Source organism: Labrus mixtus, chromosome 20 (assembly GCF_963584025.1).
Source record: "Labrus mixtus chromosome 20, fLabMix1.1, whole genome shotgun sequence".
NCBI lineage: Eukaryota > Metazoa > Chordata > Actinopteri > Labriformes > Labridae > Labrus > Labrus mixtus.
Genome location: NC_083631.1, coordinates 11,962,806 through 11,980,854, shown reverse-complemented (window position 1 = coordinate 11,980,854; position 18,049 = coordinate 11,962,806). Strand labels below are relative to the sequence as shown.

At 38.8% G+C, this 18,049-nt stretch overlaps 2 protein-coding genes across 4 annotated transcripts in view; both read left to right on the top strand.

The window, feature by feature from the left end:
* LOC132953948 (vesicle-fusing ATPase) overlaps positions 1-1,945 on the top strand; it is a 36,003-nt gene extending 34,058 nt beyond the window's left edge. For all 3 annotated transcript variants that reach the window (XM_061026339.1, XM_061026337.1, XM_061026338.1), the window contains one exon: positions 712-1,945. Coding sequence is in view for 1 of the 3 variants with exons in the window: in XM_061026338.1 (XP_060882321.1) it covers positions 712-733 (22 nt within the window). In the remaining 2 variants the exon portion in view is untranslated. The remainder of the gene's footprint in view (positions 1-711) is intronic.
* Positions 1,946-4,929: 2,984 nt separating this feature from the next.
* LOC132995381 (thyroid hormone receptor alpha) overlaps positions 4,930-18,049 on the top strand; it is a 95,844-nt gene continuing 82,724 nt past the window's right edge. The window contains exon 1 of the mRNA XM_061065336.1: positions 4,930-5,232. The gene's annotated coding sequence lies outside the window, so the exon portion shown is untranslated. The remainder of the gene's footprint in view (positions 5,233-18,049) is intronic.

The following is an 18,049-nucleotide window of genomic DNA, read 5'->3' as shown; positions in this document are numbered from 1 at the left end:
CTGTCTAGCAACCCCCAATTATAAGAAAAGTCTGTCCGTCTTTTGCCTGCTCCACTTTTCAGAAAATGTGTTCAGGGTAGCTTTGGTGATAATTTAACCAGGCTATTCGTAGATTTTCCCTTTATGACATCACAAAGGGCAGTAACCCCTCCCCCCCCCCCCCCCATATAATCATATGACTTTCATGTATAACCCCAAAACAAACAGTTGTGGATTGTCCTCAAGGCAATCCAAAAAAAAATGTAATTTTAGTATGCCCCTCATGTTTAATGACTGATTTAAAACAGACATAAAATTCATTCTTATTTTTTAACAAATAGCCAGTGCAACCTTGTAGATGAGGAGAATAAGGCTTTAGGACTTCACAATGTTGTTAATAATTTGTGATGGTGTACAAGTATAGAATATTTTCTATTACAGGATAAATAACACAGTAAAATTAAAACAACAGTCCAAGACATTGATGAGTGATGGTTTCATGTTGTGGCTCTGTTCTTGTTTTATAGCCTGTTAAATCCAGCTCATCGTTTCTTATTTTTATCAAGACTCCGCCCAGTGTTGTGGTGTTGTGTGAGTACATTGGAGTAGGTTGATGATAGCTTTAAGAGTGCCTCTTTTTAACAGGAAGAATACGAGGGGGAAGACGGAACACAACCCACAGGGAACTTAATCCACGCTTTTCCTCTTTCTTCTGCTTTTTACGTTTTCTAGAGATCGCAAGTTCTATGAGTAGAGGAAGGAAGCAAATCAACATGACACCAATGAAACAAAATGAAGAGGAGGAGGGGGAGAAGAAGAACTCTTCCTCTTGTGTCCATCCAACCACCGATTCATCCCTCCGTCTATTAACCTGGTCAAAGACAAGACACACATGTCCTCTTTTCCAAGCATGCTTCCGTGGGCAATATCACTGTCTCACCTTACTCTTACTCATCATCATCGTCGTCGTCGTCGACTTCCCTTATCGACATATCACAGCAGTCGAACTGTTACAAACATGTTATCTGTAAAGAAATTGCAATAGATGATTGTAAAAAAAAAAGTGCTGTTTTGTGCATCGTGTGTAAAAAAAAAAAATAAAAATAAAAGCCATGTATGTTTTCAGCTGTAGCTATCGTTGTATTTGTTGCATATCTCTTGTTAAAGTTAGTGCGATATGTATCACAAACTCAAGCCGTATAAACAGAAAAACCTCCAAAAATGACACGAAACCCCAGAGCCCTTTGAGTATTTAAGATGTGAATCCAGAGAGGCTTTTAGTGAATGTGTTGTGGCTGTAAACAAAAAGAAGAAGCTGTTCTATGTATAAGTTAACCCTTTAAATATAAAGTATGTAACTTGTTCATGTAAATAGTATATATAGACGAAATACAGTATATGATGACAATAAATGATCAGTTTGAAATCTATTTCACACTACATCAGTATGATTCTTCTTCCCTATTTCTCTGGAGATGTTAATATTACTACATTACTGTAATGGTGAAAGTGTATGTTGGATTGTTGGCTTGTCTGTCTGTGTTGCGTACAGTGCAGTTCAGTCGAGCTAGTGTCGCAAAGACAAACTCAGTGTTAACGATTAAAAAAATATTCAGCACTTCTAACATCCAATCAAAAAGACCTTTAGTACTTATATCGGGGGTTCATCATTAGAACTTTGTGTCGGCAGGTGTGCATGTGTGGAGAACTAACTGCTGTATGTGTTCAGAGTGTGTGTGCTGGTACTTTTGAACGTTAGCATGTGTCTGTATGTGTGAGATTCCAGGTTTAGACAGTCAGTGGTTAATTTGTGGGGTTTTTTCTCATGTCGTGTGTTCAGTGCTTATCGTCCAAAGTTCTTGTTTTGTTCTGATCATTGAAAATGTATGCTGTGTGTGTAAATATATATCAACAACATGCAGATCTATTATTGCAATAAAAAGCACAGATGCACATGAAAAAGAAACCGCTCTTTTCTCATTTATTTATTGATCGATGGATATGAAGCGCTGCATGACAGTTAAATGGTAAATGGACTTGAGCTTGTATAACGCTTTTCTAGTCTTCTGACTACTCAAAGCGCTTTTACACCGCATGTCACACCCACCCATTCACACACTGATGGCAGAGGTTTCTATGTAAAGTGACCATCAGAAGTAACATAACCCATTCATACACATTCATACGCTGCTGACGAAGCAGCTGGAGCAATTCGGGGTTAAGTGTCTTGCCCAAGGACACAGTCGACATATTGCTGCAGGAGCTGGGGATCGAACCCCCAACCTTCCAGTTGAGAGATGACTGGCTCTACCGCTGATCCACAACCGCCCAATTATGAGGTATGTATCTAATAATGGAGTTGAAGTGACTTTCAATGATCCTTTACCTTATGATCCTACTTCATCTCAAAGGGAAAATTGGTCCTTTTACTTAAATACATTTATCTGATAGCTGTTGTTAGGGAAGAAATTACATATTCAAATTTCAAACTACATCATTAGCTTATACAACTTGAGTAATATTCTATAGATTAAATCAATCAAAATATTTACAATATCAAAAATGAGCTTCACCTAGCCAATTCACAATAAGATAATATCGTGTGTAATGGTGTAATTGTCTCTAGTTGATTATAAAGAAACTATATGAGTTTATGTTGGCATTGTTATCTTGTTATTAACAGAGATCTGAATCCCCCCATAGATGGTTATTAAACACACTGATTTTAACATTTTGGGGGGAATATCAAATCAACAAAATTATCTGCTTGCAACATGAGGTTTTGTAAAAAAATAAAAATAAAAGTGGATCAAAATAGCTCTACTCTAACGATAACAGAAAAAGAAATCCACTTTCTCGTAATTGCAAAAAAATAAAATAATGAATGCTTTGTTTTTTTTTACATTTTGATACACATGATTGTTGACTTATTTACTTATTGTTTAATCACTTGAAAGCAAAGCTTCCACATGTAAATGTCAACATTTAACTCCCTATGTCACTGCAGTTGTTATGTGGCATTGAAACCCTGTATTTTAGAAATAATAGGCTATCAAAACTTAAAACATTCCAGAATATATTTTTTTATGTTTTACTTCAGGTTATGTTTGAACGTAGCCTATCTCATTAACACATATTGAAACATGGAATTGCAGATTTTTTTATTTGACACTGAAACACAACATCATTTGAACGGATGTGGCTAACTATTAAAACAGTTAGCATACGCTTATTTTTTTTAAAAAATTATTTATTTTATTAAACATTTCATGCAAATGTACAAATGTAAAAAACAAATACCAAACATGGTAACATTAACATCTTACACTCTGCACAGAATTGCCAAGGGAAACAGTTGCCATGTCAATAATTAACAGCACATCATTTTAACATCTAGAAATGAAAAGACAATGTCTTAAAGTGCAATTCATGAGGTCTGAACTGAATATAAGAAAAAATAAATAAAGAAGATAAGATAAATAATGAATCAAATATACAAGGGCATATCAGTTTCAGTTTCTAATTCATTGGGAAAGTTTCTTCAAAATATCATAAACTGTTTGAGCTATTTTTCCTTTTACCAATGCATTAGCTTATTTACATATCCACCTGTGAGCATTAACATCTCTTTGGAGTTGTGTTTTTGAAATGTAATTTATTTATTTTTAGTTTGCTTCAATTTTGAGTCTTGTTTAGAAAATGAAAAAAAACAAACAGTTAGATATAACTGCTTATAGCCTAAGCCTGTATAGACAGAGTAACAATTCTCTGAACTTTTAAGATAATCTTATGACGACCTATCTCACGTTGCTGTGACTAAAATATAGGATGCCAAAAGACGTCATATGTTTTAAGTTGAAAGTATCATACAATTACTATATAGCCTAATTAAAGTATCACCAAACTACCCTGAATAATTTTAACTATAGGCTATGGCACCATATTTGATTAGATATTAAGTGGTTCTGCACCCGAAAATATTAACTGTAATTTCCCCTATGAAACGGAGTAGATCAAAGAAAGTATAAAGATGACACATTTATTCTATTTAGAATAGAAAAGAATAGAATGTCTTTATTGTCATTATACAATTGTACAACGAAATTATTTGGCTTCACCTTAAAGTGCACACACATACAAGCATCCACAGCTAAAAACAACAAAAGAAGAAAAATTAAAAAAAAGGAATTCTCATTCAGGTAGGATGGGCAATGTATGGTAGGAGTTATTTACAGGTTGTAGCATAACAGAATATAAATAGATATTGCAGAAATATAAAATAAATATTGCACAGTATGAAATGTAAAATGTTGCAGAAATATAAAATAAGATAAATATTGCACAGTATGAAATGTAAAATGTTGCAGAAATATAAAATAAAATAAATATTGCACAGTATGAAATGTAAAATTATTGCAGAAATATAAAATAAGATAAATATTGCACAGTATGAAATGTAAGATATTGCAGAAATATAAAATAAATATTGCACAGTATGAAATGTAAAATTATTGCAGAAATATAAAATAAGATAAATATTGCACAGTATGAAATGTAAAATTATTGCAGAAATATAAAATAAGATAAATATTGCACAGTATGAAATGTAAGATATTGCAGAAATATAAAATAAATATTACACAGTATGAAATGTAAGATATTGCAGAAATATAATTACCCTGAAATACAAACAACATTGATAACTATAACGCATTTCGTTTCCCACAAAAATGTTTGTGAATATTACTGTCTATAACTCCACCATTTACAAATGTTGCTGAAGAAACGCAGAGAGATCCCCCCTTAGTTCACTCGTCTTATGCAACCATCACTGCAGTCCTCGTATTTGGCCGGTAGAGGGCGCTGTGGGGCTTGGTGGTGAATGCTCCTCCGCGGCAACTCTACTGCTCCTGACCCGCATTCACCCGTACTGTACAGGCAGGCGGGGGGAGGACTGAGCAGCAGCACAGAAAGCAAATAAACGTTGTAGAGTTCTCCTGCAGACCGTGGCCATGGCTTGGCAGTCCCTGGCAGACACGGCGCTCCCGTCTCCTCACACCTGATAGCGGACTGAGAGAGGAGCTAGCACCGGGGAGAGAGCCACGCCGTATCAGACGGTAAACCAGCAGGACTCGCTTTTATTTCAACGTGTTTGTTCTGCTTTTTCTTCACGTGTTAATCCGGCTGCTCCTTGTTCACGGGGCTTTATGTTGACGGCGGAGGAGGCGGGTTTCTTCCACAAGTCGAGCATTGGTGAGTTTGTCTTTTTTATAGAGAAATACAGCGGTGGTTCCTTTATGAGCCGGCGGTACAAAGCGAGTGCTGTCCTCACGTCAACCCGGGCGCTGCGCCGGCCTGCCTGCCTACTGTACTGTACCCATAGGTTAATGTAAAGACATGCAGTGTAACTGTGTGTGCCTCTGCGTGCCATCTGAGAAAGTGATCCGCATGACTGCCATGTGCTTCTTTTACTGTGGTGATGTTCAGGGACCTGGGTCAGGGCTAAGTTCACGGTTAAGGTTGAAGCTATATGATCATCGCAGTAAGAAACTTGTTAACCTACACCCTGCGATATACATGTCTGTACAGTCTGGGCCATCCGTGAGAGATGATACCTAAGAAGGAACAGAGAACGGGCTTTGTGTGTGCAAAGATGTACTCGGTACTATATTTACAGTAGCCTATATATATATATACGTGGCCCTGCCAATCTGCGATTTACTGCGCAGCCACTGTCCACATTCCTATGCTGTGACATATTCAAGTAGGTTTGTGTGCAGAAAACTGTGCCAAAGTGTGCTTAAAGTGCTCCTGGAGACTTGACATAAATAATGCATGTGTTACAAGGCAGCATGAAATATGAAATGTTGTTCTCAACCTATAGCTGCTCCTGCAGGCAGAGGCGTGGTCTACATGTTTGATATTGTGAATTGAGCTGCACATATTCCTATACTGGTCTTTGTATTGTGTGTGTGTGGTTAAGATAAGGAATGTGTTGAAAATAATGTGATTCAAGAATGAGGGGAGGCATCATATGACAATTCTTGGACCAATCAGACATCATTTAATGACACATTTCAGGCTTTTAGCTGCAGTTCAGGATCTATAGTTTGACCTGCACAGACTTAGATCAGTGTGCAGGTGTTAGAGTGAATATGAGCAGCAAGTTATTTATATTATCTGTCGAAAGTAATTTCACGTCACCTTTGACCCACATTATGCATTTATTTTTTTGTCCGACATCTTCCCAGAGGAAAATAAATCCAGTGTGCACATCATATTTTCAAATCGCAGAGCGGAAACTAAAACTCTCATATAACCATAGCAAGGTGTAAAACAGTGAATGAATGTGGAACTATAAGAGATATTTCCCTTGAGTGCAGAAGACAGGCCTCCATGAAATTACACAGGAAGCATCTCTCACATGTGTTGTTTACAAGAGTTTCCCCCAGTCACCCAGTTATGAGTTAGGGAGCAAGCGGTTTTTATTAGTTTCCAGCAGCCTCTCAAAGATGTATTACTATTCATGAGAGCTTCCATCAGTCTTGTTTCCTTTAAAGAAGGGAATAATACTCTGTACTCAATAAATCCTTTGAAGGTAAATCATGCTAAAAGTAGAACTAATAAGTGTTACAGGTGTATGCCATGGTCAGTGTTTTACCATAATATAATCATAAAAGGGTTAATAATATATATTTCTCTAACATGTGTAACTCCTCTTTAAGAATCGCTCTGTACATGTGTGTACATATACAAACATACAAAGCCATAATCTCTGCCTACAGCCAGACGTGACCTCTTTTGACGTCCGTTCCTAACACCGCCCTCCCCCTCCCCTTCCATTCCCATAGCTCATTGCTGCGAGGCAGCGTCCTGGTTTTCTGAGGTTGAGGCTTAATGTATAGCGAGCAGGAGGGGAGGGAGGGGTGGCGAGGGGAGGTGGGCTGTGCGAGGAAGGGGGAGGGGGAGACACAGGAAAGGAAAAACCTGTCTCTCTCCTTCCCTCGCCTGCCTCAGTCTGAGGGAAACCGGTTACATAACAGGGGCTGTGGAGGCAGCCTCTGCCCCAGTCCCCGAGGTCCCTCCGCCTACTTACATCACAGATGTATAGACTAAGGGGGGAGGGACTTAAAGTCAGCTAATCATTCAGCCAGTTAAGAAAAATATCAGCTTGTACTTTTACTCAAATTATAACTGCTACCAGCAAATTTCATTGTATGCTGTTTTCTTGAACCCTTCATGCATGAAGGATTGATTTAAAACCATTACATTATTTTATACCTATGACGTATTTAACCACAGCAACTTAGAAATACAATGATGTAATACATAATGTTGTAAAGAGGATTCACGTCAAAGGCTTGTTTAGAAGAAAGATAAGTCACAATAAACATAGCTAGCTATAGACATAACAAGCTAGTTTATTAAAGGAAGTATGTGCACCATTTTACACAATAGAGGAGATATCAATATCCTCTGTAAATGTCTGTCTGAATCATGACCGCCTGCAATGAGTGAGAAGCACGAGTACCGCTGGCTGTGTTGTTGTCAGAGCCGTCTTTACATCATGTTTACATGGAGGGGACGGTTGGCTCCTCTCCTTATGTATAAAAGCTGCTTTGGTCAAGGACATGAGGAAAGAAGAATAACATACTGACTGCTTATTTGGATGTCACAAGCATTTTTAGATCACGATCATTCCTTGTCAAATTAAATGCAATTAGAAGCTACAAGTTGACTAAAGTGTGCTGACATTTAGCCTGCTGTCACAACAATGCAGGCCACAGGCAATTGCAGCTCCAACCAACAATTTTGTATGCTGTTTGTGCAAAACTCCCTTGTGCAAACGAGAGTGGAGGGGGGTTGGGGGTGTGTTGCTGGAGGAGAGTGGAGGCTTCAGCATGGCGGAGGTGTCGCCAAACAGCAGTTTGTTTCTTGCTGGTGTTCAAGAGCGACATCTATTGGGTCAAAAAGTCGCGCATTCTTCTTTTAAGAAAGCAAGTTGAACACGCACTCATCCATGGACACACAGCTGGAAGAAGTTGGCCTTCAGGGCTAAATCAATACGTGCTAAAATTTGATCTCATCCTAACGGTGAACCAGTCACAGTTTGAGTCTAGAATTCACTAGTTCACAATACAGGGAGAAGGGATGAAAGACTTTTTATCATTTTAACTGGTTGATGACTTTAGCAGCCTTTGAGATTGACGATGTTTTGAAGGCTTCTTCCCGATGATGGTCACTTCACAGTAACTCATGTCGCACTCCAGTCGATAAAACCTTTTGAATTCATTGTCTGAGCCTTCATTTCTGCTGACCGCACCGTTTTTTTTTTTTACCTTAATACATTTCCTCCTATACGTCGCTCCTTTATGTGCACTATAACGTGTTTATTTATTTCTCTTACCGCGCGCTCTGCAGCAGAGAACTATCCTCTTACAGCCACTCTGTAAAAGAGCTCTGTGCCATCTGCATCATTGGTGTTGGTAAACAGTAAACACCCTGCTGTACAGAAAACATGTGGTGGTGAAAAATGATGCTGCCCTGATGATGATCTGTACACTCAGTAAATCTGCTTTAGTGTATCCAATGTTGTTGACTCTTCTAAGCCTATTTAACGTAACGCTTCTTCACTTCCAGCTAAAGATGAAAAACAGTCCAGACATCACATGGGTGTTTAGACTTAAGGTACATAAACAGACTTAAATGTTTGCACACTTTAAATCACATTTCTGTAATCAACTTAGCTCATATACCTCTGGTTTCATCTGAAACACAGGGGCCTTTGTATATGTACAGAAGGGAGAGCAGTCCACGAGTGAACTTGGAGACTTTAAAGGGGACATATTATGAAAAATCCACTTCTACAGTGTTTTAGAACATATATTTAGGTAACCTGAGTGTCTACCGACCCACAAAATCTGAAACAAACCCATCCAGTCCTTTGTTTGTGGTCTGCATAAGTCTTACAACACAGAGGAAAATGCTCTGTTTTTTTGCGCTCCTTGTGATGTCACAGTGGGATTCTGGTAAAAAAGAATACCCTCCCCTCCCCTGGTATTGCCACCCATGGACTCCACCCCCAGACTAGAGCAAAAATGTTGTGCTGGTCTGCCATTTTAATTCTCACTAGCGAAGGAGTGATGTCTACCAGGAAAACTCAGGGTGGGAGCTCATTGCATTTAAAGAGACACACACACCAAAACAGAGTGTTCTGAGAGAGCTGGTTTATACAGGGTCACAAACCTCCTCTGGTGCTTGTTTCATGTTATATTTTGACCTAAGCACAGCACAGATGTTTCATTTAGACCACAGAGGAATGTGTGAAAAGGTGGAAAAGGGGTATAATATGTCCTCTTTAACTATTGATGTGAAACTACGACCACTAATCATGAAGTTAGTTTGCTTCAAAAATACTTAGGTTCATGTCATTTGTTTGTTTTTTTAAACCCTCAAATATCTATATTGTTAGCTACCTAAAAAATCTGATAATGTTCAAGCTCTACGGGTATAGTTCAGGGTGTAATTATCAACTTGTCAGTGCACATTGGTCGACAAACTCTGCAGCTGTAACACTGTTTCTACGTCATCTTAAACCTAGATTTGGCATTTTCCTTTTGCAGTATCTTGTTACTTAACGGCAAACATGCTATCTTAGAAATGATAACATTTGCCACGTTATGTGTTTTTTAAATTTGAATCAGCTTTGAATATAATTGGGTCTGGGTCTGTTTGTTAAGAAAACAAGACAAATTACTGGCTAGATCTTCGCAACAGCTATTTTTTTAAAGCAGTGGGTCCCAAAGTAGCGGTCGCAGGCCACTAAGAGGAGGGTCGCAAGATGCCTTCAAAAAAACAGAAGTAATGCACTTTAACATAAACCAGGTCAATAAGTGTAATAAATGTGTAAAAACACTTGGAATGTAGGTTTGCTCACAACTGCAACAATGTAGATGTCTGCTGCTCTTTCACATGAACAAGGATACACCTGTGTGTCTATGCATTCCACTCAGTGCTGCACTCTATGGAAATCACTTATATTCTGCCCCTGCCTTTCTATCAGTAAATTACCAGGCCGTTTCAAATCATTTCATGGTGTTTAGGCTGTTGTTTTCTTTGTGTAATGGTTTGGTTAGGCCTATTGTCGTGGGCGCGGCTCTGCGCTACAATATATGCCCTAACCACTTTTTGAGACAGTGGGGGTCCCAAGTCTCTGGCACCCATATTTTGGGGGTTGTGAGCTGAATGTTCTAATGGGTTGACATGTTGTCCAATGTCCATCAGCACATACATATCTTTCATTTTTATACATCATGGCACAGATAAAGATGCTTGAGTATTTATCCATCAGATATGTTGTCCTGCAGTCTGTACTCTTCATTACATTTTCAACAATATTGTGACATGTTGTCACTGCTGTGGCAGGTTCTTACATTGCCAGAGAAAGACAACACGATTGTAATTTGCCAAACAACTTCCTTGAGGGTTCATAAGTATTATAAATGATGCATCTTTGCGAACAACAGATAAGACTTTCTTAATCTCAACTGTGCATAAACTACCGCGCTTAAACTTCTCTTTAGAACAAAAATGTGAAATACACAGTTCGTCTTTTCAGGCCACAAGAAGCAGATGATTATGTGAATAAAAGTCTTGAATAGATGAACTGCAGTCATTCTGTTTTTGTAGCGCATATGTGAGCAGGTAAATGAGATGGAAAATGAGGCAGAAAATGATGGCAAAGTGATGAGCAGTGCAGAGTGTAAAACAAGGGACGGCTGATTGAAGTTCCCACCAAGTGACTATGCATACTTCAGATTATATCAGACTGAATAAAGCATAAGCAGGCTGTACAGTGAGCTCTCACACAAACACATAAAGAGTTTTATAGAAGAGCCTTAGGGCCCCTCCCTAGTGCTATAGTTTCTCTGGAATGTTCTGTTCTTTTCTGCAGAAGACGGAACATCTTTATTTAATGCAGCCTCTATTCAATTAGTGGTAAACGCCAGATGTAGACATGCCTCCCCCACACAGAAAAATGTAATATCTATCAGTGAGCCACGGTTATCCCTCCCTCCCTCTGACAGGAAATCAAGCGCTTTAATTGGGGTTGAGAATCACATGGGTCACGACATATAGTTTAATCGAGTTAAAGTCTTCATCTCATTTTGCTTGTGCAATTTAAAGGAATTTATTTTCACAGTATGAGTTATGATAAAGTAGGACACATTTAACAATTGGAATAAGGTAATGTTTGGATATTCTTTTAATATTACAAAGTGGAGAACAGTTTCTCCCTCAGGCGGGAAGAGGAGTGTTTGTCCCTCTTTAGGGGCTTATCTTGATAATGATATGCTTTTGAACTCTGAGCTCGACACAACTGAGGTGTCTGTGAAGCTTCAAATGTTCTCCATTGGTTTCCAATGGTGTTGTGTTTTTCATGTTGTAGCTGTGAAATATTCGATGACAGATTTTTTTTAACAACGATGGAAAAATCTGAAGGCTGTCTATCATTTTGACGGATTAGAATCACTGGGTGTCCACCGCTCCTTTCCAATTGTCACACAGCATTGTCCTTAACCACGTGTAAAGCACCTGGCTGCAGTAGACCTTCCAGTCCAGTTGGCGACGAGTGTGCATAATTAATTAGTTATTGTTTTTATCCTGTAGACTGTCTGACCTCACGTGCATGACATCGTTGACTAGCTTCTGGTTGTTTTCATAGCATGGTTAAGCTATCGTTAAGCACGTTACAGTTCATGCACGAGCACTTGGCACGCGGGTACACAACATTGACAGCCTTCATTCGGGAGAAATCCCGGAGTGTTATGGCTGTATCTGACTAACATGACTCAAAGAAACATACACAGTCAGTAAAGTAGCTGCCATGGTCTCTGTGTTGTTCTCCGATGTGCGGACGCGGACTCGACCGCGCGTCCCTTTATTTATTTTTTCCATAGCCCGCCTGTCTTGTAAACTTAGCACGCCTCATAATTAGGTAAAGCTATGCATGTCTTGTATTACGACGTTATGTACAAGAAATGGCCGTGCTCAGGCCCGGTTAGTCCTGGAGCGGCGTGAGCTATGGCGGAATGAATGGGGAGGGGGGACAATCATGCTTAAGCACGGTACGGGACAACTTTACTAGTCTGAGTGCGCCCTCAAATTGTTCTGCAAATTAAACGTAACGTGTAATGTGTTTCTATAATCAAAGGCTATAATAAATAGTTAATAAATAAATAGACATTTATTAGTCTCATTATCATAAAAACATAAGAAATGAAAATGACGGACCATTTTAGATTATGACGGAAATTTTACGACCCTGTCCGTCAAAATGACAGACAACAAGAAAGTCTAGCGCAACCTCTGGTGTCATGTGTATACACTCAAAGTGCTTTTCTCTAACGTCTGTTTTCTACTTCCTCCTTGATTTCTGTCATTATTGTTGTTGTGGTCATCCTGCCCAACTTTACTGACATTTTACCAACCACAGCAAGTTAAAATACAATGTTCACACCATTAAGCACAAGATCATTCAAAAACATGATGATTACATATCTGACTAAAACTGGACTTTTAAAGTTCATGTTAACATGTTAGTTAGTAGTTGTAAATCGTTGATTAGACCCTTATAGGGCCTACGTCATAATGACGTCACGATATTAGCTGAAGGCAAAACTAAGCTAAACTAAGGGAAACTCGATTCGCTACCATAGGGTTGAAGTTGACATAGGAGTTTTAAAATGTTGTCGTGTTGAGTTATTGGGTGCCAGAATAGAAGCAGTGGTAAGAGTAATATCCCAAAACTGAAACTCTATTGAATACTAGCCGCCACTGCCCGTCAGCAACATGTAACATGTTGCTAACCTCATAACAAAGCTAACATAACAAGTGTAGCTACTTATTAAAGTTGATCAATGTTTTGCTGTTTCACTGCATGTACTTCTGTGCTTGGTTCAAAAAAGTAGTCCAATTTCATGTCCTAACCGAGCTATGAGCATAACTCAACTTAATTGTGCATGTACACTTACAAGGGAGAGGGGAGATGTATAATCTTAAGAGAAATTTAAAATATGTGGCGACATAATGTATTTTACAAGTAAGTCATTTTCTTAACACAAGCTAATGTTGTTTAGAAAAGGGGATTGATGGTCTGTCGATTTTTGCTCTATGGGTTTATCAAAAGTATCTTTTTATTTTACACAATAGTTGATTAAAAAAACAGCAGAATGCAGCTTTAAATCTCAATGTTTTTAGTACCACAGTATTTAAAACCTCCGAGAACAAAAGCTGGCATCAAAAGTCAGCTGTCTCCATTTTACTGATGTTATATTTATACATCCTTATCTCTATAGGATAAAGTAGAGCATCATAGTGATCACTAAGGAGATCAGTAAAAAGCTGTTAGTTTTGCTTCATTTTCAATACAACCATGGAAATATGTAAAACATTACACCTTCATGATGTTCTGTTGTAAGTTCTGTTATAAATATGTTGTGTATTCCACGTACACCTTGGTTGCTGATAAGGGGCTGCAGATTGTTTACCAGAAGCTGTGCTTAAACGGTTGACCTAGACTTTTATATAGAAAATGGTGTGTCTGTTGGAAGCTTGACTTTACAATTGTCTGTTCATGTCACACTTGATATCTCACAAATTCCTTGTAAAAGTGGCTCAAACTTCGTGGATGGGTTTGATCTTGTTAGTGTTTTTTTTTAGGACTTTTGATTACAGTGATTGGCCAAAAAGAGGCGTTAAATCAATCTACATGTTTTATATCCACAGTCAGCACTATGCTGAGTGCTAGTCCATATATTTCTGGTTCCCTCAACCGTTTTTTTAATCCCTCAGCACCAATAGGCAGGACAGCATGAGTGAAGGCATGTGTGCTGTCGCTGCGTTCAGGACTCTCTGTTCTCTCTCTGTTTCTCCTCCCTCTATCTCTGACTCTAATGCTGCACAGTCTGTTTTCCTCAGTAGCATCTCTCAGGGGGATTGTATTGTTTTAGGGGATAAGAGAAGAGACTTCAAAAAAAACTGCTCGAGTTGGATGAGAGAAAGACTCCAAAACAAGCTCTCATCCCTCCAGGGAGGATTCTCGCTCACATACACAAATGTTCTCAGAGAGTAGATCTATGCAGTAAGAATTACACACGAACATAAACTCTCTGGCCCATGGAGAAAGGAACAGAGACTGGCGTCAGGAGTGGCCACAACAGGAAGTGGTCAAGGGATTACATTAAAAGGACAGACTCCCTGCTCAGATTTACTTCTGAGACGAAGGCCGAGGCCTTTACTGCTCCCCGCAGGAGGTTACAGTATGTACAGTAAAGTTAACATCCTGACTCTTGAAAGGGAACTGGGCATCTCGCTGTTCCAAACATGAGAGACATGGGGAAGATGGAAGAGAGGCATTGTGCCCAGAATCAAGACCAAGATAGAAATGACTGAAGTAATGTTGGCATGGTGCTGAGAGAATAAATCTCAAGACATGAATCCACCATATTGGAAGTATTTGCCCCCCCACCCTCCATCTCCTGTAGACTCTCTGTACAGTCACTGTCTGAGTTCAGGCTGATTTAGACCTGAGTTTTGTGACAGCTGCTCCCAACCAGTTAAATATATTTCTGGCATGTTTGAAAGTTTATTGACTGCACACGCTCACACATTGAGAGCAGAGCCACAAGCCAATCCCCCGACTTCAGGAATTTTTCCCCTTTTTTTGCCTGCATAAACTGACAGACAGCGTGTGAAATCACCAAGGCAACAGTAGGCATGCCTGCTAAATCTTTCGACAACTGAAATATACAAATCTAGGGCTGGGAAATTAATCAAGTTTCAATCACAATATTGAGTTCCCGCAACAATAATGAAAACAAGATAATCGAGCTCAAACCTTTACTGTGCAGCAGGCATAGCTCTTGTCATGGTTAATGTTTCAAAGGGTTTGCTTTTATACTTTGGCCACAAGAGTACATAACCTCTACCTGAAAAACGTTGTTCATGTATTAATTTGTTATTTGATTATATTTATATTTCTCTCTATTTATTTTCATTTATCGCTTGTTTTTCAAAGTGTTCAGAATGTTTAAGAATTGTTTATAAGTTGGATATAATCAGTTGATGCAGATGTTGTAAAATCAAAAAATAATGGTGTTTAATAATTGTGATCTCAATATCAATCAAAATAATCGTTAATCGTAATCTTCAAAAATCCGTCTGTTAGAGTTTTCTATTGACCACTGTGAATGGTCCGTCCGGGTTTAACTCATGCCTGACAATCACTGTACAGTACAGTGTGAGCACATAAATCATGAGCTTTGGGCGTGCGTCTTAAACTATTCAGTCGTACAGTGTGAGCTGACATTCCACCACAACATTTTTACAATCCTACAGTGTACGCTGGGCTTAAGCCCCCACCAGGGAGGAATTACTCTGAGCTGGCTGTAATGAATTTTTATCAGTCACACCTTAGCAGCGCTGTTATTGTTTGTCTTTTTTCTTTTCTTATCTAATAACTTCATGACATCGCATTGTCCTATTGTCTGCCAATTAGAGCCTGTGACAGACTTAATCAATGCAGCAACCAGATCATGTTTTGTGTAAATACTTATTAAGGCACTTATTTATCAATCAGTATTTCATTTAACATTACTGTTTCACATTGAAACCATGCCATTAGAAATCTTAATTCAGCCGTGTTTTTGTCTTGGCTTTAAACGTAACTACTGTTAATGCAAGACATTTAGTTTCAATCCATATAATTATAATAACACAGTCGAGGTTTTCTCTGGAAAAAGAAAGAGATGAGGGGAAGAGAAAAAGATACATACATTTTCAGGGAAAGGTTTCAAGGTGAGGGACTGAAAATTTAAATAAGAGAAAAATCACTGCATGGCTGGAACTTTGGATTGCGAAGATGAATGTCAGAGATGATTTTCAAAAGACAATTATGTGGGTGGTAGAGTGAGTGAGGAGAGGGACTGAAAGTCAGCGAGTGTGAGAGTTACGTTGTTGTCATTAAAGGAGCAGCTGAGAAAGAGCGGTCGGTAGCTGTAAGAGATACCAAGACGAATGTAGCCTACAGTTTAAGCTGTGTGTCCTTTCTGACTACGGTCGGGACTTTGGAGCAGGAAAGGGTAACACTGTAATTTGCAGCGTCGAGGGTGAAATGCTCTGAGTTTAGAAGTTGTAGAACGTGATGGTGTAATCTGCAGCCCAAAATATGCAATGTTTTGTTTTCCTGTTGCTTCCCATTCAATGTTTTGCAACTGTCAGCAGAGATAGTAAGGATTCAATGACTCAATCCACTCAGCAACTTTGCTCCGGAAAACTATATCTGTGCACAGCATAAAAACATGCACGATGACCTAATGATTAACAAGTAAATTCGTCTGCGACTAATTTTGCAATCGGTTTTTGTCGACAACCAATTGCACCCCTATTGTGTACTAGTGATGACTTTGAGATGCATGTCATCATTTCAAATTGAATGCAGAATCTAGATGTTTATTAGCACTCATATACTGCTCTCTCCACCTCGCAGAGTGGCGGCTGAGGGATGAAGTAGCTGTGTCTGACGAGAGCATTTGTTTTGGTCTGAAAGCTGCTCTGAAGTAACATAGTGAGCCTTTAATGTTTGTTTAGTTTTGTTATTTCAAATGTTCAGGTTTATTTGATGCTATTTTTTTGCAACATTGTGCCTTCATACAAGAAAATCACCTTTCTGAAAGCTTATGCAAACTTGTACTTTCTTCAATGTCTGCAATTTTCTTTGTCTGTTCATGCAGACAGTGTCAATGACTAGGTCATTGGGAATAATATTTACTGACTTTGGCAGCAGTTTGCTTGCTTAATGAGTTATTTTGTGAAAAATTGTATTAGCTGACTCTTACTTGTCTATGAGTGCCGTGCAGTAGAGGAGTGTGTGTCCTCTAGCACAAGTGCACTTAGCTGGGGAAGGCAGATGAGCCTGATCGATCCAGTTTTGACATCCAGCATCTTGTATTCTAGCAAAAAGCCTTTTTGTAGTATTTTTAAAAGCTTAGTTTGCTGAATCCAGTGGAACATTTATGCTTGCCAGGTGAGTGTGAGGTGTAAATAGCAGCACAAAATATGACATGTACTGTACATAGAATTGGTTTTATTGGTGAGCGAGGTTAGATTTACCATTGGAGGTAAATGTAGTGGAAACCCCACACAACCTAATAGTGTTGGCCTGCTTCAGCACAGACACAGCCTTATGTTTGTTTACAATCCAGACCTTTTTTTAGTCCTGGTCCAGGATTAGCTGTGGGCCAGAGGCTTCACCCTGCTTTTCATTCTAGCTTCATTGTTGACAGCCATTTCACTAGTTAGCAGATTACGTGTTCTCAGTTCCAATTAGGCTCACTCAGTCAAAGCTAGCAGCAGATATTTAAGTAGTGGACTGAGGAAACGATGACAGGCTAAGCTTTTTATAGTAAGTGTGATATAACTTGAGGCTCAAATTAGCCTTGAAAATGGTCTAAATAATGGGTGGATTCTTTTTTTCTCCCTTTTCATTTAATAGTTAAACAAGTATGAAAGAGACACACGAACTGTGCTGTCCTATATATTCCTGAGCCTCACATCATTAAATTATTATTAAAAATTAAAGATACAAGAGCGGATGTCCCCTGCTGAGTTTAAAGTTAAAATTAGACCGAAACAATGAGGAGCTGTTTAAGCTTTACATATTCCACTTTTAGTACCCTTATCTTGATTGTTTATGAATAACTGCCTCTGTAAAAATTGAGAGAACACATTAACTTTTCATTTCTGTTGATTTAAATAATGGTTCTCAACAGGTGGGTCGGGACCCAAAAGTGGGTCGTGGAGCCATTTCAGTGCCGTTTAGCATTTTGTTACCTTTCTTTGTTCTGTCACATATTTTGTACCGAACTCCACACTTTTTCATTTAAATACATGTGACTATCTGAACTTTGGGTCACAGTTTCTCATGAAGGAGTTGGAGGTGGCTAGACGAGTGGAGAACCACTGACTGAAATCACTATAAACCTGTCATTATTTCTGTTTTTTATTTATA